General features: G+C 37.4%; 1 protein-coding gene across 10 annotated transcripts in view; it reads right to left on the bottom strand.

Moving 5' to 3' along the window:
• ANKS1B (ankyrin repeat and sterile alpha motif domain containing 1B) overlaps positions 1–25771 on the bottom strand; it is a 432033-nt gene that overhangs the window by 268115 nt on the left and 138147 nt on the right. For all 10 annotated transcript variants that reach the window (XM_051612894.1, XM_051612912.1, XM_051612951.1 and 7 more), the window contains one exon: positions 12075–12211. In XM_051612894.1, the coding sequence (XP_051468854.1) occupies positions 12075–12211 (137 nt within the window). The remainder of the gene's footprint in view (positions 1–12074; positions 12212–25771) is intronic.

Raw genomic sequence — 25771 nt, 5'->3', positions numbered from 1 at the left:
TCATTATTTCTAAAACTAAAAAAGCTCTCCAGTCATTTAGAAACATATTTCTGGACCTTTCCCAAACAGTGGTGTCTTTGTGCTTTTGCAGGACTTCAGCTTCTGAGTTGAAAAAGTGACACCTGAAGTAACATCTTGTGCACAATCTCTGGTTCCTCTTAAATCGAGACAGTTTGTACCTAAACACTCAGCTGAGATGGTCCAGCTCTGTCTTCCCAAGGAGCTCCAAAAGGAACTACTGTGACCTTTGTCCAGTCAGTTCTCCAGCCACTGTGTGTCCTGATCTTGGAGTCAGAATAGCAGCATCTGACACACCGTACTGCCTTTTACTAACTTAAGGCTGATCAGCTGTTTCACTACACCTCAGTGTGGTATTACAAGATACTCTAACATCTTTTAAAAGTTTCACAGGAAAACATTTGCAAGGTCTTGGGGGAAGGACGGGTGGGGAGAGGGGAAACAAACAAAAAAAGCCCCCCAAACTGTTCTGAAGTTTCTTTTACAGATCAGTTTGGTTTGCAAATGTTCACAGATCCTAAAAATATATGTCAATAATAGCTATAATTTGCTCTGGAGACCACAGTGGTATATAGAGTGAATTTTAAAGATTATTATGGAAGCTAGAAACATTTTTTCTGGTTCTGTGTGTGCTAACATGCAACCATCTGCTGACCTGGGTGATACGAAATACCTCCTATACTATTTTGAGATTTGACATTATTAATTCAGGGAAACATATCTCAGTTTCATGTGTCTTTCCAATCTAAGGATTTTGTACAGAACCTCAAGCAGCATCTAGTGCTCTAAAGTATAACACTTCTGCTAAATTGTTTGGAATTAACAAGGCCCATCTGTCAACATGTGCCAATGATTTTTCCACATAATTAAAAAGGAATCTAGCATCTGAGCTTTAACAGCTAACTCGAGGAGCCTTTTGCACCTTTGCTGTATCCTGTAAAATGTTATGTTATTTGAATAAGCATAAATTAATGAACAATTAGCAAAGAGAGATGCAGCAAACCAGTTAGTGTTGAGTGCATCCCTCTGCCTTTGTCTCTCTAAAGAACAGTTTGCAGAAAGACTGTAGAAAAAAATGGATTTTTTTTCTACAGTTAGGATTAAATTCAGTTCCAGATTTAGATAACTAATTTTAAAGCATAGCTATTTACATCTACACTAGGTATCTAAGCTCCCATTACAGTCAACAGAGATCTAGTCAATACAATCAATAGCATCCTGAGAACAATTCACTTCACTCTAGTCACCTTGGTATTAATTCACTTGCCTTAATATATGTATCTACCCGGCCTCCAGCTGACATGTAGAAGAGTCTAGTTGTCCCCTATATATGTCCTGTATCATAAGTGACAGTCTTTATGTGTATGTCAAAGACATCTTCATGGCACCTCAAATGACATTAGATGCCTATTTTTAGGCAACTGAATTTAAATCTACATCTCTCCTGAGCTTGATGGGAGATTAGATATCCAAATCAGAGAGAGCTTCCTACATACACAGAAAAAAGCAAAGCTATTTTTGTCCCAGATTGAATCCCACCTCCAGGTCACATGTAGACACTATGAATCCCTTATCTTCAATTGTTAAAATCCAGAGTAAAATTCCAGCCCTACTGGCAGAATTTTTAACCAGCAACTAGCAAGTCAATTAGTGGAGTCTTGTGCCTTGTTCTCCCGGATTGCATATGCCAAAGCAACTTCTAAATTACATTTACCAAGATCTCTCCAGGTAGATCCTGAATAACCCTAAGGAGATTATTTACTACATGGAATATCATAATGTCCAGGAAATATAGTCAGGAGTCAATGTTTTATAGCTGTGGAGATTTTACAAACAGAAAACACTGTCCGAAAGAGATGATGTTTCCTTCACCCATTGTACCAAAGCCAGCTTTGCCAGTCATTGCATGCCTGCCTCAGGCTACTCAGGTCTGCACACTCTTAGATAACCTTTGTGACATCAAAGTGTATGGCTTAACTTCACCCCAGCATGTAAGCTATATAACCACATGCATATTTGACCTTTAGTAGATTTTCTTTATTCATTACATTCATGCATTTAATCTACTTGTTATGTTTAAAATCTGTAACAACTGGTTTTCTTTAGTTTAAAATCTCTTTACATGACAACTATTTCAATTGCTATAATTGAACTAGAAAACCCTAGACTATCCTAAAACAGCTTATTGACTTAGGCTAGTGAATAGACCTTATCATCAATGTAAAAGCAAAAATAAATATCCTTAAAGATATTGCAATTACAAGATTTAAACAACTTCCGACTCTGGTCTAATAAGAAGAATATTTTCATGTTAAGTCAGTAGTGAACTTTTATCAATGAAAGATACCACTTTGAACACTGCAAAACAGGAAAGGCATGAAAGCATAAATACTGAATTTCCTTTCTATTAAAAAGACAAGCAAAGACTTACTTAATGCTCCCATGAAAATAAATTGCATGCAAATTCTGTATGCTACCACAACTCACACGTAACACTATAAGCATGCAAAGGATCACGCGAAGATTTCTCACAACATTTAGCAGAGGCAGTAGGGTAAAATTCCTTTCTCAATTTAACATAAAAATATTACACACTTTGAAATACTCTGCAATACAAGCTTGTAACTCCACCTTCTCTTATCTTTGGGATTAGTACCATATGTACTGACCTTGACACATAGTCCCATCAGTGTCTTTAAAGAATTAATTCTCACAACAATCTTCTGCACTATGGCAGAGCTATTAGGCCCATTTTACAGACGCTGAACTAGGGTCTAGAGCACTCGCAGAGGACAGATGTGTGGCTTATTAAGTCATTGAGAGCCAATGAGCCTAGAGGAACTTCGGCCAAATTCCAGCTACCCTACACAATGTAAAAACTACCCACTCAACTTTCCTTTCACTTCTTTCTTTTTCTCAGTTTTCCCATGTCTGTTGTTATATTCCCTCAAAAACTACTTATTTTACTCTAAAACACTCATCACAGTATCCTAGCTGATTCCAGATCTACTTGGTCTTCCAATACTTGCTTCTCAGCTTTCTCTGTGGCTTTGTCATCAAGGTCTCCCAAGTGAACTCCCTAATGGTGCTATCTCCTATTGAATTTATCAGTCACCACATCCCTCTCATTGTCCTTCAATGCATTCAATTTTAACTCCTGCCCTCCCTTTCAATATAACTTTTATATCTAGGTGATTCTGCTCCGGCAGGGGGGTTGGATTCCATGATCTTTCAAGGTCCCTTCCAACCCCTAGGATTCTGTGATTCTGTGATTACATTTACGGTTTCTTAGTCTCGGTCCTTTGCCTCAATATTCCCAACACACCATCTCAGTTTCTATCTTTGTTTCCTTTGGTCATGTACGCTTACATAAAATCCCATAAGGTTAATAATTTTGTTGGCAAAACACAGCCTGTGAGAAGACAGGTTCTCCCCAGTACCTCAGTTTTGACTTGCAGAAATCAGCAGGCCTGATATATTTTCATCAGTCAGTGCTGCTGCCCAGAGTTATGTGATCTATAGGATCTGAACTAAGATGATCAAGAAGCCCTGAAATTGTAAACACTGGAGATTACAATGTATCTGGGTTTGATTCATCTATGTCACCTAGAACTGTAAGATTTCACTGAACTATTACTAGGCTCCTGAATCAATGATTCTGTCAACCCTCAAAATACCATGGTAAACAAGCTGAAGACACATTAACATTTTAGTTAGGAAATCTAATTTTCTCTTTTTTCATTTCATAGAACCTTATATTAAATTATGACTACAACTAAAAATAACATATAGGCGGTTTCAGCACCCATCTTGACATTCTTGTTTCTACTTCTCTACATCTTAATTTAGTTTAAGCCCAGAGGCAGAAACAACACAATGGCTGGCAACAAATATATCACAAGCAGCCACAACAAGGAACTTACAAAATCATAGGAATTTTTCATTACTAAAAGCATACTGCATTTAAAACGTAAACTCATGTTTAATAGCATCATACTGCCACAGTCCTCAGAACTTCTGTTTGACTGATTTTTAATTTAGAGAAAGATGCCTCTTGCATCCTGTGTGAGCAGCAAGTGAATACTTCTTCACCGTAATCTCATGGCCCATCAGCATACTTTCATCATTTCACTGTTGGTGACACACTCAAGGGTGGCACAGACACATAGCTCTTTCCTGTATCCTGTGGTTAGAAAGTCATGCAATGCGAATCTAAGTACCATATATATTCATAGTGCTTTCTGTTCCTGTGATTCTGTTCTCTGTGCATGTGATACTAGCTGCTCCTTTAGGAGTCTTCCATCACAGTAAACAACTAAAGGTGAGGTAGTTGCTGCCCCCTTCCATCTTCCACCTCTGGTCTTATGTTAGATGACAAATGGAATAAATAAGGAAAAGAACGGTTCTTATCCCAGTTTCCATTTCCCTTGGCTTCTGCTTCCCTTTTAATTGCATCCATATTGCAGCTGTGGGTTGTGAGATATGTGAGTCCTGAACACTAAAAACTGTAACACCTTTGTAGTGGTTTCCTCTTTGATGGATGTGACCTTATTTTGAAGATACACCATTATTCCTATCCTGGGAAAATGTTGCCTGAAACGAGCTCCAAATTGCAAGAGACAGATTTGGTAAATAAGAGGAATATCTTATTCCTCAGTTGTAAAAAGCTTCCAACTTTCAAAGACTACTTAACAAAACAAAACAAACAAAAAAAAAGTGTTGGAAAATAGATTAAAGGCCTTTTTTTTTTTTTTTTTTTTAAATCAGCTTCCAGCTGTCAGCAACATCCCATTCTGGCCTACAGATTATCAAAATTTTTCTTATAATTTCATTTGTGTCTTTAAAACTTCGAAGGGTGAAAGTGATGGCTGTTTTTTAAGTTGCATTCCACAGGTATCATGCACATGTGAACATGCGGTGCATTTTGTGATGATAAAGGATTCCTTGGTAACTACAGGGCTCAAAACCACCCAGCACTACACAGAAACAAAGGAAAATGCTATGAATCTGGTGAGATACCCATCAAAGCACTGTAAATAAAGCTTTAATCTTCCAGATGCTGAGTGTGTTACCATTTTCAAGTATTTTACATACTAGGGCAGGGCATCTGGTATGGATATGTTCATGACCCTACTATTAAACTTAGCCTACAGAGCAAGGTCTTCAAAACAGAATTACCTACCAGGAACGGTCCTTGGCCCATTCAGATTCCAAGTCAGGACTCACAGTGCTTACATTTAGAGACAAAAAATTGTACAGGAACAAAGCTATACCCAGGACTGTGCTAACAATTGAACAGTATAGAAAGCAACCTTCCAGAGCTCAGAGCTCATTTTACTGGTGTAGACACACATAGCTAACTTTCAGTATCTGAACTATCTTTGTGCTCATTATTTCATCAATTTGGTCTGTTACAAGATCAGCTATGAAAAATGTTCTGTTTTCCTGTATGATCTATGTTTATATTCAATCAGGAAACACAAGCTGGAGAATCACTCCAGGGAAGCAACCAACTTCAACCAAGAAAATACATGTCGGTAGAAGCGATATTTTAAAAACATAGCACTCCTGTCAGTAAAGTGTTGTTCTGCTTTTATTTGTACTTGTGCTTTATTATCCTGTTCAACTGCAATTAAATGCACTCACCGCTTGCTATTTTCATTAGTACTGTGCACTGGGTAGATCTGTTTATGTTTTCATATTATCTCAGCTGTAATTAAAATAATCTAAACAGAATCAAGTTTTATAGCTACTTGTCATCAAATGAAATCTTACAATGCACCCTTTTAATAGTATTTTTTATTAATGTTGTTATTAAGTAGTCACAGAATTTCCATTATGCACTAAGGAATATATATTTTTTTAAATATCTTCTTCTGGAGCTGTTACATGTCTTCTACCCATTAATTCTGTGGTAATACAGAAGCAGAAAAATCAGTCCTGTCAGACAATTCCAGCCATAACTTTTTTTTTTTTTTTTTTTTTTTGTAATTGGTACTGAGTATTTCAGAATAACAGAATTTCATAATGTCTGTCCTATTTTAAGTTACATATAGATGAATTGGTTACCACAACTTTATGGCATTGACAGTATGTCTCTTATTTCTCTGTTTTCCTTTTTTTAAGGGCTCTTCAGGAGAGTATTTTCTGAAATATATCTCCATACCTAGATTTCTGTCAACTGCCTTGCAGAGCTTGCAGCCCTAAGGGATATATGCAATATTGGAAACACTACATAACACAGGAGAAATCTCACGATGAGGCAAAACAATGATGAGGACCAATTGTGCCCATCTGTGAGCTGTAGAATACATCTTTATTTTATTGGGTTTGGGGAATGCTCAGCTAGCACCTTTGAAATGTTCAGCACCTTTCGGAACTTCATAAAATCACATACACAGAGGTGGCTTTTACCTAGGAGTTGATGGGTTTGATCCCTCACAAAATCGTAACTCTCAGTAAAGTTTGTTTAAGTATCCTGTGCTAAGCATGGACGCTGCACATGGTTGCACAAAGTCCAGCCCCAAAGCGTACCAGAAAAAGTGTGAACCTGAACAGGAAACATAGTGTGCCTGCATGGTATTTCTCCATGGAGATTTTCCTGGTTATTCCCCACCTGACTGATGTTGTAACTTGGGCTGAGCACAGAAAGCAGTTCCCTGGAGAAAGAAGGTCCTTACATCCCAGATGTCCTGTGATCTTATTCAGAAAGTGAGTGGTGAGAATTTATTGTATACCTGAGCTCTCCAGCCCTCCTTTTTATGATAAAATATAACAAACCAGAATTTTGTGTGTTGCAAAACAACTTCAGTAAATTCATTACAGACTTTTCATGCATTTGTGCACTGCAGTGAGGCTTTCACTGTTTCCAGAGACAGGCATGTGCCAACTCAAGCTAAGTGGGACCAGGGATGCATTTCATTTGGGAAGAACTAAGGGTACTGCAGGAGGGTGTTGGCATAGGGAGGAACCAGGGTTATTTCACCATGGGAACATAGTGACACTAATCCATTTGAAAATCCTGTTTATTGAAAGATTAATTCTGAAAATTTATTTTCTGGAACTGCAAAGTTCCAGAGCTGCCTGTAAGATTATTTTTGGGTAAGGTTTTGTTCAAATTCCTGCACCTAACTGCAAAAGCATCAGATGGATTTTCCTTGAATGTAAACTACTTTCACTTTTTAGGTCAACTAGAGAGGCTCTGGAGCACGCATCTGTCATGGCTGGTCTGTTCCTACATGTGCAGGCTGCTATAGGGAATGGAACATCATGGTCCCTGTCTTTCCCTATGAACTACATCATCCTAGTTATGCCAGGCTCACTGTGCATGCACAATGTAGTTGTACACTAGGCAAGGTGCACCTGGTAGCCCAAACAAGTGTGATAGGTCTAACAGAAGCTATAGATGTCCTGCAGAATTCTATTACTGTTTGCAGAAAAATGCATTCTTCCATCCTCTAACATTTAAACTATTATCTTCTATTATATTGCTAGATGTCTTAACCAGAGGAATGATGAACCATAGATGGACTTGTATCTTTGTTTAAAGAGGTTTAAAAAGATAAAGAGAAAATATTATGGCTAAGGTAACAACAGTACATCCAAACCCACAAGGAAAAAAACCTGTATTATAAAGAGTAAATTATTTTAGATCTTTGCAATAAAACCAGCAACAACAAGGATAATGAAATTCAATTACGTCAGAAACACTGAAATTCACTGTTCTGTTGTGTTTCTACCAGAAGCCCTCTTTACATCACTGAAGCAAGTAACTTAGGGAGTTTGGTTATTCACATAAAATGGGGAAAATGCTAATTAATGATAGATAATATCCAAGTAATATTTAAATAATCCTCCTTGAGATATCAAAAGCTACACCTACAGTTAGCCATTTGAAACACATCTGAGAAAGACAAGAAGAGAATATGCAAATGATGGATTACATTTATAAAGAATGTAAAAGATAATATGTCGGAATTCAATTTTATGAGAATTGGCCAGTGACTACAAGTAAACAGCACTAGCAAAAGAAACAGCCTCCTAGGAAAAAAGGTGCTCTTTCTCCATCTCTGTATCTAGTTTATTTGTTCAAATTGAGCTGAACAAATAAATAAAGAGAGTCTTTCTAAATTGAGTGGCTAATACAAAAATACATGAAACGTCACACACAGCCCGATTTTGTTCAGGCTTCATCCAGGACAAGAGCAATAGGAACTGAGGTAGGACAAGCTATCACTTTCTAAAATTTCACTCTGCTAAGGTGAGTTTTATTTTACGATATGTACTAACATAACCAAGTTAAAACTTGAAAGAGAGCCTAAGATTTCAGAGGACTTTAGTTAATTCATTAACCTACTTGGTCTCTTACCACATCTCTTTTTTTTCTTTCTCCCATGTGTTGTTAGTGTACTCCAGGGGCATACATCTTTAACTTGAAACTATTACTTTCTCAGTCTTCATTAATTAGCAATTAATGAGGTAAAAACTTACCAAGACTTTTCTGGACAATCTTGAAAAAAAATTACCTATGTGATTCAAACCCTGAAGTAAATCCTGTTTGTTTCTTATCTGCATAGATGCAACTTTTCAACAAACCCTCTTTTTCAGAGACTGACGCTGTGAAAATTTGAAAACAAGGCATGTATTTGCAACATGCTAGATCATAAGTATAAGCCATAGCTAAGGTACATAGATGAGAGAGCACACAGATGCCTCAATTACTCTTAAGTGTGCTAGCTTCAGCGCTAGAAGCAGTACAGGTGGGTGGCACTGAACTTAATATTGCTTCAAGATCTGAGTTAGAATCTCTCCAGAGTGCTAGACCATGCCAGGGAGATGCATCATTCCAGTTAAAATAAGGTTCAGCTGTAGTAATAGTACACTGAATCGAATAGTTGAGACATATCCAAATAAAGTTTTAGGTACATTTCAGAGAGCAATGGGATCTCCTAAGAAACAAGTGGTAGGCCACAACAACATGCAGGTTTCTCACCTCAAAATTAATTATAATTAATTGAATAAAAGGCAAGTTTCCAGAAAAGTTGGTGAAAGGTTGAGGAAAAGTAGAAATTCTGAGGCAGGTTTTGTGATGGCATGTTTTTAATATAGGAAGGTGAGTAATTAGGCCCAGGTTAAGAGAAAATTAGAAGGAAAATGAAAAAAAAAAAATTGAGAGTACTCTGAGGAATCCCTTTACTGTCCATGACCCTGGTCTCTCAGAATTCACACTTTGTGTCTGAGATTGCCTCTATCTAACACAGCTGTGATACTTTCACCTCACGAGCTGGCAGTGCTCACTGCCTGCCTGCTCTTCAGGGACCCCACGTAGCACATGTAGCCGACAGCGTCCCCCACCAGCTGCTTTTCATAAGTGAGTGCCTGGAGCAGGAGAAAGGAGAGGCCACTGTACTATGCTTAACCTCACATTCAAACATCTTCAAAATCTTCGATACGCACTGCCATCATGTGAGCTGGCATGCAGTCTTAGAAAGAAAAGGCCAAATAAAATATGAGGCAGAATATCCTCTACTTCTGCCTTCAAAGCCAGCTCACCAGGTTTCTCTTTTTCCACTCTCTGCCACCACCTGCCCTCACCAGACTGGTGGGAGGAACGAATCTTTGGTCCCCTCTGATTCTGCTTATACAAAAACACAGTGTTTCCCTTTACTGCGGGTAAACTGTTGTATACACATCCCTCCAGGAAAGATAACTAAGGCTATAAATGAAAATAACATGAGTTGAAAGGCCAGACTTCCCTGGCAGCTTCATCCAAGCTACCAAAGCCTGCTTAGTGCAAAACTAGCTGCTGAAGAGTATCCCATTCTGCCTTTCACTGGCACCTTCCTGTGCTGGATGCACAAGACATATGAAGAGGGGAAAGGATCAACAGCTGTTTTGGAAAAGTATATTATTGCTGTTTTAGATCTGTTTAAAACATGTTTATTTTGCAAGAAAAGATCAAAGAGGCCCTCACAGAAAGCAGAAAATTGATTATTTTGCATGGATTGTGTAACAGTATTCATTAGTTTTACATGAGTGGTGAGAGGTCAGTCAAGAATAGAATCCCATTGTGCTAACCTTCAAAGAGCTTGCCATGTAATTGAATGCAGCAGGCATGGAATAAAGGAATTAAATATGCAGGAAGAGTTAACACTAATGATTTGCAAACATCACATTGCAAGCATCTACAAGTTCTTTGTCTTAACTGTTGGGTTGAGATCTTGGGGGGGGAGGCAATTAGGTCTGCAACAAAAACAAAGAATAGGAAGAATACTGAAGCAATGTGCATAAAACACACAGAGAAAGGACAAGCATAATGGAATCTGAATGCCATAGTGTATACAACTTCTTGTGTATTAGAGCATAGATTTACAGCTTGCATTAAGCACCAGCCTACGTATGCCTTTCTGCTGTTGTTTTTTGCATAGGAAGTATGCCACATGTAGGGCCACATGAGAGACATTTCAGAAAATGTGGTAAAATTCCAATCATATATATAGCACAGCTAGCTTTTGTTCTGCAGAATGATGAGAATACTGGGAGTCAGTAAATGGTATGATTTAAATTTGAAAATAGCTCCCCAGAATCTGCTGAATCCATTCAGAGTTATCTAGCAGGAGAACATCACCATTCAGTGTTCTGGGTCCATCTGTTGGTAATGCCATGATGGAAACAGCTTTTTAAATGCTATTTTCAATAAGCTATCACACAACAGCTTGTTCCAACAATATTCCAATACCTTTCTGTTTGCTTGCTGCCTACTATAAAAAACAGCTTAGAGGAAAAGAGGCATTTCAGTACCATACTGATGTAGGGTGGGAGGGACAGAGAAACTACAGGAGCAAGCAAAACCAGAAACAACTATTAAAAAAGAAAAGGAGAAGAAACTGTTATTTTAGATCCCTTGCAAACTTGATTCCCAGGATGTGGAATCCAAACCACCATACTGGCACAGAGAGATGGGCTGCACCAGCCAGTCATTAGAATGATTGTGCACTGACTTTGTCAGCCATAGGAAACAAATGGGTCCAATCACAGCAGGTGCACCTAGTAATTACCTTTAATTCTGCAAAACCTGCTGAACACTACCACTACAACATATTCACTTGGTGTGTCATCAAAACAATCTGCCCTATATAATTCTTACTAAAGTAATATGTATCCATCAGTTTACTTTGCAAGTAACACAAATGCTAGCAACACACTGATTATACAAAGCTTGCATCCACTGGCATCAAAGTGGCCCAGTTGCAGACATCAGCAGCAAAAAACAGATATCTGCATTTAAACCAAATCATTGGTAGGAGACGAATAGAAGTTATTTTGGTCCACACCAAAAAAAGTTGCACAATTAGTCAACTCAGCATGTAGTTGTCACACCTAATGTCATACTTGTTTAAGCAGGGAACTAGATAATTCCATGAGGTTTCTTCTGACCTGTGCTACTTTATGATCCTGTGATGCTAAAATAAACTCCTCTACGCTGATTACCTCTATACTACTGAAGCAAACAGATACTAAGATTTACTTCTTTCCAAGCTTTTATTTTAAAAGGCTGTACTCCTGAAAGAATTACAAGGAGCACTCAAGTTTTCCACATGTTAAGCATCTTGTTTACCAAACAGTATTAAAAATACATATAGTTAGGAAGGATGAAAGCCAAGAAGCTATATGAGAAGGTAAGCTGAGGAAGGAATGAAACATTATGGGATCATGTAAATGGAGATACAGAAAGAGGAAAAACCTGGACAATAACACGGAGCTAATATTGATCAACAAAGAACATAAACTCAGAAGAAAACTAATAGTACATAAAAATACAAAACATTACATTAAGACTATGTCTCTGTACATTGTTGGGCTCATTCATTAAATATCCTATTTTCTCCTGCCATCAAGATTGCTTCCTAAGTACAAAATACATTTTGGTTTCTTTTTCTCTGTTTTTGACCTAGTCATGTATAGAGTGATAACATCCCCTTAGAATACATGCATCATAGCCTTTTTTAAAAATGAAAAATACAACTAATAAGAGGATACTTATAGTGAACACCTACCTGAGGACGTATAACTTTCACTATGTTTTTAAGTGCAGTGTCTGGTGATGGAGGAGAGCAGTCAGGTGTTGGGCCTGTAGAGCTGTTTCTATGGTTACCAGATCCTGGTGTGGTAATTGCTACCTGAGGTGCATTATCTGTGAATAAAAATAGCATTTATGTGAACTCAAAAATACTTCATACTTTGTAAAATAAAAAATTATTTTGAAAACTGAACACTACTCAGAACAGTATTTCATCTTACAAAATCTATTCTTGGAATGTATTTGTTGAGGAATATATTGAATATCTACACTTTATTTATCAGGTCTTACAGTCATTCTGTGTTAAGGCAGGACATAGCACTCTCAATACCTAAATAAAAGTGCACAAAATGAACACAAATATTGTGTTATTTTGAATTACTGATTGGGAATCCAAATATTATTGCTCTAGCAGGGGTGATATACAAGGGAGCTTCTAATGCAACTTGTATCTCATCCTGGAAAATCTTAACACAAAAGACCTAGTTCAACAAGTTATACAAACACATACATGACTTAAGAGTATGCTAACAGCCATTAGCGACAACTTTCCTGGACACTGAGAGCAACCTATGGGATCAGCAAGAATTAGGTCCTCTGATGAAACTGCAACCCTTCACAGAGTTCTGCATTGCAGTATCTACACTTCTAGCAGTATCTCAGCCAGAAAACCTAGAGATGTCTTAAAAATGTGTACATACCTGCAGGTACATGGGAAACTGCTGTTCCCATTTTATGGCACTGTGGAGGACCATTAAACGGACTTCAAATATCATTCTTACCTTCTCTGAATACTTCTAATGCAGTGAATCCTCATAATAATGTCCCTAACACAAAAGAACTTGAATGACACTCCAGAAAGCCTTAACTCTCTCTTATTGACTCCTGTCTGACCTGTTATCTAACTGGAAATCTGTTTATTTGTGGAATGTGAATAAGTATCCTGTCGTTGGAAAGCCTAGATCACCAAAGGAGGGTCAGAGATTTTACAGGAAGACACTCCATCAAGGCCTTTATTTTCCTCTTTCCGAATCTGATAGTGAGGATAGGGCTGAATGTAAGCGTTTAGGAGCATCTTAATTGAGCTGAAAGTCTCATCCTCTTCTGCTTCAGTCTATGGACAGTCAAAGTCACACAGTCACAGTTGTAGAAAGCCATGAGGCCTCCCCTCAGTCTCCTCTTCTCCAGGATGAACAGCCCCAACTCCCTCAGCCTCTCCTCATAAGACCTGTTCTCCAGACCCCTAATCAGCTTAGTTGCCCTTCCCTGCACCCTCTCCAGCACCTCCATGTCCTTCCTATACTGCGTTGCCCAAAACTGCACACAGTACTTGAGGTGAGGCTTCACTAAGGTGGAGTATAGGGATAGGATCACCTCCTTGGTCCTGGTCACACTATTCCTGATGCAGACCAGGATGTCATTGGCTTTCTTGGCCACCTGGGCACACTGCTGGCTCCTGTTCAGCCATCTGTCAGTCAACTCCCCCAGGTCCCTCTCTGCTGGGCAGCTCTCCAGCCACTCTTCCCCAGGCCTGTAGAGCTGCTGGGGGTTGTTGTGGCCAAAGTGCAGGACCTGACATTTGGCCTTATTGAACCTCATGTCACTGGCCTCAGCCCATCAATCAAGCCTGTCCAGATCCCTCTGCAGAGCCTCCCTGCCCTCAAGCAGATCAACAATTCTACTCAATGTCATCTGCAAACTTACTGAGGGTGCACTCTATTCCCTCATCCAAATCATCAATAAAGATGTTAAACAGGAGCAGCCCCAGCACTGAGCCCTAGGGAACGCCTCTCCTGTTTGATCACCAACTGGATTTAGCTCCATTTAACACAACTCGCTGGACCCGGCCATCCAAACAATTTTTATCCAGCAAAGCATATGCACATCCAAGCCATGAGAAGCCAGCTTCTCTAGGAGAGTGCTGTGGGATACCCTTTGGTCTCCTCCCGACTAAACAGACTCAGCTCTCTCATCAGCCTTTCCTCATAGGGCAGATGCTCCTTTCCTCTAATAATCTTTGTGGCCCCGCACTGAACTCTTTCCAGTAGTTTCTTAACCTTTATGAACTGGGGAGACCAGAATTGGACACAGTATCCCAGATGTGGCCTCACCGGGGCAGAGTAGAAGGGAAGGATAACCTCCTTTGACCTATTGGCTACACTCTTCTTAATGTATCCAATGACAGTGATCAATAGATGGTTCTCAATGAACCTCTTTGACTGAGAATCAGAGACTTGCTTTGAGAGAGCTTTGCACTGCTACTGAGACTTGTGGTACTACAGGCACCATCAAGGAGGCTAAGAAATAACTTCTAGATTGAGAAATGTTTCACGCAAGTCTATTTAAGGTACTTACTGGTTTACTTACTGGTGTGAGAAACAAAGAGAACAACTTTCTCTGACAACCAACTAAACCTACAAAGAACACAAACTCCCTAGTAGCAGCAGTCCCTGTGTTCCTGCTGCTGTTCTTTCACTCTGAAGCCCGTGTGGCTCAGCTGAAGGACACAGCTGCCCTTTAACTATTTAGCACATAAAAGCCTTGCAAGTGAAATCAGGAAGTCTTGCAGGTGCAGAAGGATCTCAAAGATGTATCTCTCAAAGGCCAGAGAGAAATACAGATTGGTGCTGATGGTAATGAGCACATTTCCCCACCACCACTTCATTCTTTTACAAGCCTTTGATGATAGTCAGCTCAGCTTAGTTTGCTAACACTTAAATATGTGGAAGAGTTTAATAAAGGAATCAAGTTGTGAGCAAGGTTTTGGTCTTTCCACAGGAAAGACTTCTTGTTGACCCTGTTCAAAGATAGGTCACTGGAGATGAGGTTTTGCACCTAGATACAGCCACACCTGAGAAGCATCAAAGCAACTGGGAGTGACATTCTTGGAATGAAAATTTATTGGAAGATATTCATGAGGGGAGGCAGGGCTGTTACATACACCACTAGTTAGGCCTGAGAAAAGGTTCTTCACCTACAGTGTGCATGCAACTATAACCAATTCAGGAACATACATAATATGCAAATATTTCAAAAAAGAGTAGTTACAGCCTTTCCTTCCAAGCAAAATAAAGTGATAGAAATAAGGATCATGCTTTTAGAATCCAAATATAAAGCTTTGCAAAAAAAACCCCATTAGTTTTCTTTGAGATAAACATCCCAGAAAGAAATCCAGCTGCTCAATATTTCATGCCTTCAGTTCTTTCTCAAAGGAACAAAGTGTCTGACATGTAATGGTTTCTTGTAAACAATTTCTTTATTGTGGACAGCTGTTTATTTTCACAGTAGGATCTTCTCATTAGGCAACCAATAATGATTTACTACCTGAGTCTGCTCCATCAGAGAATATCACCATCAAATTAGTTCCTGCAACCAACCTGGCAACTTCTCTGTTTATGCATACAGTACTCATATTTTCATTAAGAATAGATTTGAGTATATTTTCTTTTGTAATTAAATTATATCATAATCATGGTTTCATTTTCTTTTCTATTTCTCTGGCAACAAAACTAAAGCCAACTTCTTTTTTTTTTTTTTCTTTTTTCTTTTTTTTTTTCCCCTTTAGGTAAGTATAAATGTAATAATGTTCCAGTGGTACATTCCATGGCAAAAACAATTTGGAAACTTGAGAACCTACCAAATTTACATAGGAAAGATTAGCTCTCATGCTGAGTTTCTGATAGGTGCTATAGATGGGGTGAACAGGGAAGTACTTATAATGGTCATTTTTTCTATTTTCTGGCTCAAGCTGCAATAAGCAAAGAGATGTTTCTGTACTAGTCAGATAACACCAGACTCCAGCAGCTAAAAGTACTGAACTGCAGCATGCTCTAACGATATTCCTTCCTGCCTCCATCATACATGAGAAACTGTCACAAGTATTTTGTAGCTGAAGCTTAGTCTGGTTTTTAAAAATGGTTACTGAGAGATGGATCAAAAGAAGCCAAGAGCAGGTCAAAGGAGGTGATTCTCCCCCTTAACTCAGCTGTCATGAGACTGCACCTGGAGTGCTGTGTCCAGTTCTAAAGCCCCCAACATAAGGACATGGAGCTCATCAAGAAAGTCCAGAGAAGGGCCACAAAGATGATCACAGAATCCTAGAATCCTAGGGGTTGGAAGGGACCTCGAAAGATCATCTGAGAGCCAGAGCACCTCTCCTCCAAGGACAGGCTGAGAGAGTTCAGGCTGCTCAGCCTGGAGAAGAGAAGGCTCTGGGGGCACCTTACAGTGGCCTTCCAGTACCTGAAGGGGCTACAGGAAAGCTGGGGAGGGACTTTTGACAAGGGCATGTAGTGAGAGGACAAGAGGTAATGGGTCAAAACTGGATGAGGGGAGATTTAGGTTAGACATCAGGAGGAAATTCTTTTGTGTGAGGGTGGTGAGACACTGGAATAGGTTGCCCAGGGAAGTTGTGGAAGCCCTATCCCTGGAAGTGTTTGAGGGCAAGTTGGATGGAGTCCTGAGCAACCTGATCTAGTGGCAGATGTCCATGACCATGAAGGGGGGTTGGAAGTAGATTGTATTTAGGGTCCCTTCCAACTCAAACCATTCTGTGATTCTGCAATTACTTCTATGGCTTCCCATCTTCCATTTCCTTTGTTTCAAGTCAAAAGAAATAGAATAGGATAAAAAATACACACGGTTATGTTTTCTATTTCCAAATTAATAAAAATATTTTTAAAGTTTAGATAAACTCAAGTTTTAGATTAGGTGGACTCATCTAGTGTGGACTATAAAAATAGCTCTGCTGATTTACATCCTGGTGAATCTTACTAGTTTGCTTTGTTTGATGGTTTATTGATTGGCTCAGCATGCAAGTTTTTGAAGGACAGAAAGTGTTACAAAGCCATCAGAATCATATTTACCACTGAGCATCTCTAACCATGGACATATGAAAAAAGATGATGATTCTTAAATTTCTCACAGAATTAGACAGGTTTTGTCTTCTTCATCTTAATCGTAACATCCAAATCTTAATGCTGCTTAAAACTTGCTAGTTTTCCCAATGTTTTAATTACTTTCAGTAGAATTAGACTCAGTATTTACAGCAATGGTTCTAAAAGTGCTTCATACAAACTATCTGTGCACATTAGTCTTTTCCTTATTAATAAAAAAAACTGTAATTACAAACTATAACATCACCACTTGGAAGCTGAAGGTCAGCTTGTTCCTACCACCATTTAAAAAACGCTTACTCTCAAACCACACTATCATTATTTGATTTAGTTACACCCTCTGATTAAAGACAAGGGGCTTGATTTCATTTTACACTAAAACCTATTAATATTGAATCAGCTCCATGATATCCAGAAATCGAGATTAGCTTTTTACTGGTCTCTCTTTTTACAGTTACTCCATATTTTGCTAAAAGTTGTTATATAATTTTACAGGAAAATAATAAAAAGAAATAAAATAGCATTTAATAGGAACTAATTCACAAGATATGCTTTTAATTTATAAATTTCAGAGTTTTAAATAATTTCATAAGGTAAATGTTTGGTTTTTACAGCACCTTTTTACAAAAATATTAATAGAGGAAGCAATAATACAAACACCTTACAAAATCTGTTTTTCACCACACTGTCACATATAATTGCAAAAAACAGATGCCTTTTGTGCATAATATTAAGTTTTATCTATTATCCAGTTCAATATTATTGAAGCCTAATTAATGTAAGCACAGTTGTCTTGTTCATGAAAATATTTAACTACGAATGTACACTAACCTCACGTCTCTCACAAAAATATTATATAAGAATGAATATCATAACCAATCCTATAGTGGAAAAAAAAGTTGGTCTGCTATCACTGACATTCTAAGTACTCAGTGATTCATTTGCAATGTTGTCTTTCAGTACAAAAAGGATTTCTGAATAAAATAAAAATGACATTATGTAGTATGCTATATATGTCTATCTACTAAAACTGATTTTTGGATTTCAAGGCCCAAAGTTAAACTTCTATATTCATATGATAGTAAACAAATTGCTATCCAAAGAAAGGGCATTAATTTGCACTCAGTCTTGAGTGATTCAGAAACTGTGATCTTCAGACTTGCAAGGTGAGATTTCTCTAAATACAGCAACATTTCAGTGACCATGTTAAACTCGTCTTTCAGTCAATGAAAACCCAAACCTGTATTCATTAGAATTTAGAATATATTCAATGTTCAGATATATTATCCTGGAGAAATATTAGGTCAGAGAAACAAGCCCTAAAATCTTCCTTGGTTATACTAAGATAGTCATTAGCTTTAAACAACGTCCAGATAGCCAGCTCGGACACTTCTGTTGTAGGTGAATAGGGCAAGATTCAACTGCCAAAGTCTTTGTAACTAACACTATTCTCCATTGTCCAAGGAAACCCAAGGCACCTGCAAGAGGCTTGCGGGAACTGTGGAATTTTCACTGCCCATCTAAAACCTCAGCCTGGGACACCCAAAATAATTTAAAAAGCCAATGGACAGCTGTGCATGGGCAAGTAAATTAAGGCCCTAAAATTATGAGGGGTTAATTCCGCCAAACTCACACTCTTAAAAACTGTAACTATTTTTTCCAAAATATCGTTGTGAAAATGACACGTTTTTCTACCATAGTGGTAAAAAATTATAAACATTTTTTTTCTGAAGTGTACAGGATAAAGAGGAAGTCAACAAAATAGGGTGTGCATGGGTATGGTGACCACTTACACTTTGAAGGATCACTCCCATTTGAGTCTGGAGAGACCAAAATTAAAGTAAATATTGTAGACTTTCAGCATATTGTGAGAGCAAATTGTGGTGCTCTTTCACTGCTATTTTCTACTAAGATGCTAGATTAAATAATTACAATGTTAACTGTTTAACTGAAACTATGTATAAAAAAATCATGCGCTAGATACTTTGTCTTTTACTGTGCTCCAGTAGTCAGTTGGTGGGTGATTGTCTTCTTCATGTGGTATGAAGCTTAGAGGAAAATGTCCTTATGGATACCAAAAGACCATATCACTGCCATTCAACAAGTGTTTCATTAAAATTTTAATCCCACTATCCATGTACTGTGAGGAAAAAAGATCCACTGGAGCTCTTCTAATAGATAATTTTCCTCATAACGTACTCAAAGAAAAGGCACTACATATACATAAGTAAAAATATTAACTATTGGGCAGATACCATGTCTAGCAACCAGAACAGTTCCTACCATATCTCAGCAAGCAAAATATCAAAAGCCAAAAGTCAGCCCATATTCCAGATATACAGTTGTAATTAGACTTAACCTCAGAAATAAATCTTCACAACGGAACACAGTTCGTCAGTAGCTTTCTACTTTCATTACAGAAACATTCTAGTGTCCTTTTCAAAATCTACGATTATGTCTGTATTAGATATTACATCAGTTATTTCTTCAATTTAGTGAAATGGCAATGGATCAGCAGATCAAAGCGGTTAATCGCCATGACTCTCCATTTAGAACATACATAGGTTTGCATGTTCAGCACTAGTTAGCATCTTACTTATTCTGCCAAACACCCCCACCATACCTCTATCTCACAGCTTCTAGAAGGACCCTATACTCTTGGTGCCCTCCTGAAATGGAGCTTCAGATTAAATAGGAGTCTGGTTTATGTGCCCCAAAACCAGACTGAGACTGAAGCAATGAACAGTAACTGGGAAGAATTATTTATTTCAAATTCACATCCAGTGCTCTGAACCAAAATGCAAATATATACAGTCTATTTTATTTTCACATTACAATTATTCGTGGAGTTACTTAAAATACAATATGGGCATATTTACAATTTGCTGTATGAGGGGAAGAAATATATAACTTTAGAGGTGTGGACAGCAGTAATCTAGAACTAGGCTATATGCTACACATCTAATGGTATTTATAAATATATATACTAAATTCCAAAACCTCTGAAAATATAATGCTAAATATGAACAAAATACTTAAAGCACAAAGTATAATAATTATAACCTCGTAGAGCTTTACAGTATAACCCCAGGCACTGGGTAGACTTGTATGTTACAATTCCAGGAGAAAGAAAAAGAAGGGTGGGAAATGAGCGTGAACATATATATATACACATACTCCTAAATATATATAGATATGCCTGCATACACACATAGGCAACAACCTCAAAGGCACCCTATTACGAGTAAATAACTTCCTTTTATTCCTGAAGCTGTGCTCAGTGTGGAGGACTTCATGGCATGTTTCAAACTACTTGAAGGCTGGCCAAAACTCTCCATCTGTTTTCTATACCCCAGCATCAGGATAATGCAAAAATGCAAGTAAAGCTCTAGATGCCTTGGTGTTGTCTGGGATCAAAATGCTTTTTAATGCAGTAACAAGACAGACCTAAGTTTGATCAGTTATAGCAGACTCCATTCGCCAGACTATTAGAGAAGTACTACAAAAACACCTATCCAGTCTGGTAATTTCTATGGTTTTGGATATGTCTTTAGAAAAAAATATTGGAATGCTTTTGTCTATACATGTTTTATGTCCTCTTAAGATCCTGACTGGTTGAGAGCTGAACAGGTTAATGTAGATTCATTAAGGATAGCACCATACAGACTAGATTTCAGTGTTGTTAAATTATAAATAATCGTCTAGTCCCTTAAAAAGCTTCATAACTGGAATGAAAGAAGTCATTTATAGCCACATTGGACTGACACATAAATGCATATTTTCTGATTCCAGGGATAATCAAAAGGATATATTGATATCCTCATGCTGAGGAGAAGACCAATAAACTTCCCCAGATGATTATGTCTCATGTCATCTTTCCTACTATTTCTAAACTTTATCTAAAAGAAAGAGAGAGTGACCCAGGCCCACATAAAGAATCATCTGAATCCTATTCTGTATGGTAAAGAGAATTTGGCACAGTGATCTTCCTGAATCTTACAGAAGGTTCATTAAAACACAATTAACCCTCTCTAAGGGAGAGCAAGGAAAATCACCCCATTGCACTAAAATATACCCACAGACAGATTTCAGTGCAAGTCTTAAAACAATGTATCTGAACATTTTGTATGGAGTCAGCAGTAGCTGGGCTGAGTTCACTCACTGTGGGTCAACCCAAGTGGGCTGTATTCCACCAGCAGTACATTTACAAGGCAGGACCACAAGCCAACAAGTAGAAAGAAACAAAGACCCAAAACTGAGCAGAGGAGGTAATAAAATAGTAGGCACTGCCCTGACTTGATACAGATCTGCCATGTATAAGATTCTTCGCATACCATATGAGATAAAAATGTGATGTCTTCTTTTAGTGGTGGACCCATTGCAAGGATTCATAGCAATTGCATACAGTAAAATTAAGCCAGGATGCAGTTCATACAGAAATCCAGGAAAAATATAAAATCTGCTATTTTGTCAAGCAGATAGAAAAACCATTTGTGTTGTATTGAAGCCCCAGCTGAGGGACTAGGCAATTTGCCATAGCGTAGGATTCAATTTTTAAATTGTTCTAACTTGATGAAATCCCCAAAGCAAATCTTCTCTCCTACATAAGTCTTCAGCATGGCATCAATCTAGGAACTACAGATAAGAACAATCATGTTTTTCAGGATTTCAAGGAACGAACATTACAAGAGACATTTTAAAAGAGCAGACGGAATACTGAATAATGGAATCAGGAGGGAGCAACACTGGATGCATAGAGAGAACAGTTGGACTAAACTGTTTGAATTTGCTCTTTTGAAATTGTTTTGTTTCCCACACACTTAGACCTGAATAACTATTCTTCTGAGTAGGACTGTAAATATATATCTGCAACTGTCTTGTTGAAAGCACTTGAAGCTATAACTGGCCCAATCTTGGATGCGGCTGCTATTTCAGGATTGTGTTTGGAATTAATTACCAGTGAAGTGCATTCCAGTGGCAGCAGGGGGTCTGCTTAGCTGTTTCAGCATCATCCAAGAGAGTTGGGTATGACTATTATCAACTTTTTTATTTCCTCTAATCACCCACCTGCACAAATAGACTTTGGAACTGCTTCAAGCTTGCATAACCCTTATAATACCAGGCAACTGTCTGGAAAAACATCTCTCATTAGTACATAATGAGAGATGATGGGTGATTTCCACCATTTCCTGAGTAACCTTTTGAGACTGCCTCTGCAAGCTGTTGATGTCTAATTGATCATTCAAAAACAATGCTGCACCATTGTGATAAACTTTTTTTTTTTAATTGAGATTTTTGTTGTCTTTTCTGTTTCTAAAAGGTGAATAGTGAAATGATACACTTGCCTATGACAGATACTTCATAGATACCTATATTTGCCTTGTCTCAGCATGTAGTCATCATATCTCTGGAAGTTCAATGAAAAGCACAGGATGTAGTTACAGCTGCCAAAATATTTTTGCTTATTTCAGACATTCAATAAAAACTGGAAAGCCTATTAGTGTTGTAAGATAAAATATCCTCCAAAGAAAAATTATACATACTGGGGATGTCTGTGCTTATTTTTAAATGTAACTCATGAGTGAGAGATCATTGAATACTATCATATCCTTCCTTGCCTTAGTGTTTCACAAGGCTTCTCCTATAATCCAAAGAGAATAACAAAACTGCTGTGTAGAGGAAGTATTCTACTATTGCATATACCATACATGATTAGGCTACATTTTCAAATTATCTCAGAATATAAACCACAAAAGGTGATGACAGTAAGTGCTCTCAAACCTTTTAATACTGATGACAGCCATACTCCCTGGGGACTAAGTTCAGTTAATTTCAGCAGCCTTGAAGATAAACATCCCAATATGCATCTATCGTTAGTTGCAATGAAATGCAATCTATGGACAAAACTGCATTTTCACAAGCTTCATTCTTCTGAACTATTAATTAGTTAATGAAGCCCTTTATCAGAACACTGAAATCAAAAAGCTAACCAAAACTTTTTTCAGCCAGAGAGCTAGAAATGATGTTTTAAAACATCTCAATAACCAGTTATTCTTATTTAATGTACCTGAATTTTTTATCAACTTCAGAGAGCTCAGCTGTCACTCTGAAAACTTACATTTTTGTATGTAATAAATATTTAAATGAAAAAAATTGTTGGTTGTTGGTTTTTTTTTTCCAAACTAGAAATATATATTGCATACAGTGTAACAGTATACTCATTAAGCACAAAGACCTTGTCCAGCAGATAGTGTGCACTACTAATACGCAGTCAGAATTTAGGGAATCTCAGAAGTGTCTGCTGTTAATATTGAAAGCAACATGAAAAAACACCTGTACCAGAGTGGACCAGATATCTAATCCATTATGTTGCCCTAATAACATCCAAATGATTTGAGAGAGATAAAGGAAAACATGTGGATGATTTTGGAATTACACAATGCAGTTTCCAAACATTAACAGCTAATTTGTGGCACTACAGCATTAGCGTGTTTAGTAACTAAAAAAAAATAAATAACTTGATTGTATTTTTTTAATATTCAAAAGATCTTTTATAATTAACACCCCAAAACAACTTTGCCATATTTTATTCACATGTATTTTTATTCACCCTTAGCATTTGTCCTGCAAAATACTCAAATTCTATCATTTTTTGTTAATGTTCCTCTATTATTTTCTCTCTGCTGCAATTTAGATGAAATTATATGTTATAACTCTCTTACATATTTGCACATTATTAACTTACCTTCTGACTGACAAGGCAGGATTTGTATAAATTCTGCTCTGAGTGTTTAGAATCCTCTAAATGCTTCAGAATATTTCATTTAGTTTCTGTCACAGTGTGCAGCTTGCCACAGTAGCTTTCTTTTCTTGTTTTGGTTGTAGATTCTCTAAGATCCACAAGCTTTGCAGATTTCCTAAAATTCTTATTAAGTGTTCCCACTAGTGAAACCTACTATACTTCTTACGGAGTTTGGATAGATGCTTGGAATGTTTGACCACTGCAGCTAACTAGATAAAGGAATTATAAAGACAGCACAAAACTACATGTACATCGCAGAGGCATGCTATTTGTATTTGCTATTGATAGAAAATTAATAAACCAAAATTTCTAGACGATGCAGCTTTGGCCTGTTTGTTTGACCTAGAGTCAAATCAGTATATTCATTCAAGAAGGAATATTCCAAAGCAGTAGAGCAGAGATGAAGCACCTGATCCCATCCAAACACTAATACCAAAAGGCAGATCATAATTAAGTGAAACTATGCTTTTTTTGCCAGGCTTTATTAAAAAAAAAGCATGGCTCAAAACTATTCAACATCCCTTAGCTTCAAGACTTAAACTGCAACAAAGAATTAAATTACACTAGTATATAAGTAATTATTTAGCCAAAACTAAACGTAGGATTCACAGAATTCATGTCACTCTTGCTGCCAGAACTCCTAACTACCACCAATTTGGTATTGTAAGTGTTAATATTCTGTTAGAATACAAGTCACAATTTATTCCACATTGCATTTTTCAGGCTGATATCTAGCAGTCAAACAAGCAATTTATGAAATCTATGGCTTTTTCTTTAAAGTTACTTCAGAAGGCATTTCACAATTTTGATAAATGTATCAATGGAAAATACCTATTTAAGTTATTACAGGTTGTATGAGAAAAACTATGAAAGAAAAACTGTATAAGTGATCAGAAAATAAGTATTTTTTGCAAATTCTACTTCTTCAATATTCACAGAATGTTCTTATATTTTTTTCATCATAATGTAAGACAGAAATAGATGCCAAAAATAATGGAAATGCTCTCAGCAAAAAATGTAATTTCAATGCCAGCACTACTGGAAAGACACTGATTTTAATTATCCTATATTATTTAAGTATCTTCCAGCAGGGAGGGAATGACATCTGAAAGAAAAAGGACATGAAGTGAACAGCTGGAGCTAGAGCGGAAAGTTTATTTTTACTAAAAGCTGGTTTTACATCCTCATCCAGAACAGATACTACTGCATACAACGATATATTGTATTCTACAAAGAATAAAAACCTTTCCCTGGAGAAAAAAAAAAAAAGGTTAAATAGTCCTTCTGAAGACTTTTCTTGTTTTCTGAAAACAGTAAAGCAGCTGGGTATGAAAATATTCTTCAGATGGGTACTTCCAAAACTGCAGTATTTGAAGGCATATCAGGGGGAAAAAAAAAAAAAAAAAAGGGGGGGGGGGGGGGGAGGGGGAAGCCTAGTCTGACGTCCTGATGCAGTAGAAATTATTCTATCATTAGCTACTAGTAAATATATGCAGCGTCTGTGTGTTTGTGGATTGGCAATACAAACCCATTCCCATCCTATTTTGACATATAGCGAAGTCCTACATTTCTTGCACACTTCAAATTTCTTTTTGAGGTGGCACAAAAGTGAAAATGGTACAAAAAGAACAAAAATGAAATCTCTGTAAGGTAACAGAAGGAAACTTTGGCAGTAAGCTACATACTGCCATCAGGACTAGCAGATGCAGAAAGGGAGAGAGAAGCAGAAAAAATTGAAGTAAACCAGTGTTTTTTATTTAACTTACAATAGGAGGGAAAATATTTTTTTACAGAATGCGACACTGATTACCTTTACTAGGAATTCATGGCTTTCTATTTTTTAATATTCTCTGACAGTGAACAAAACAAATAAATCTGTTCATTATGTTCAAAATGTTTTATTTTAGTCATTGCTTAATATTTTCACAAATATTTTTATTTTAACAAAATTTAGCAAGCTATGCCAGGTTTTCTGCT

This window comes from Apus apus, chromosome 1 (genome assembly GCF_020740795.1).
Source record: "Apus apus isolate bApuApu2 chromosome 1, bApuApu2.pri.cur, whole genome shotgun sequence".
Classification (NCBI taxonomy): domain Eukaryota; kingdom Metazoa; phylum Chordata; class Aves; order Apodiformes; family Apodidae; genus Apus; species Apus apus.
This window is presented reverse-complemented; position numbering and strand designations above follow the sequence as displayed.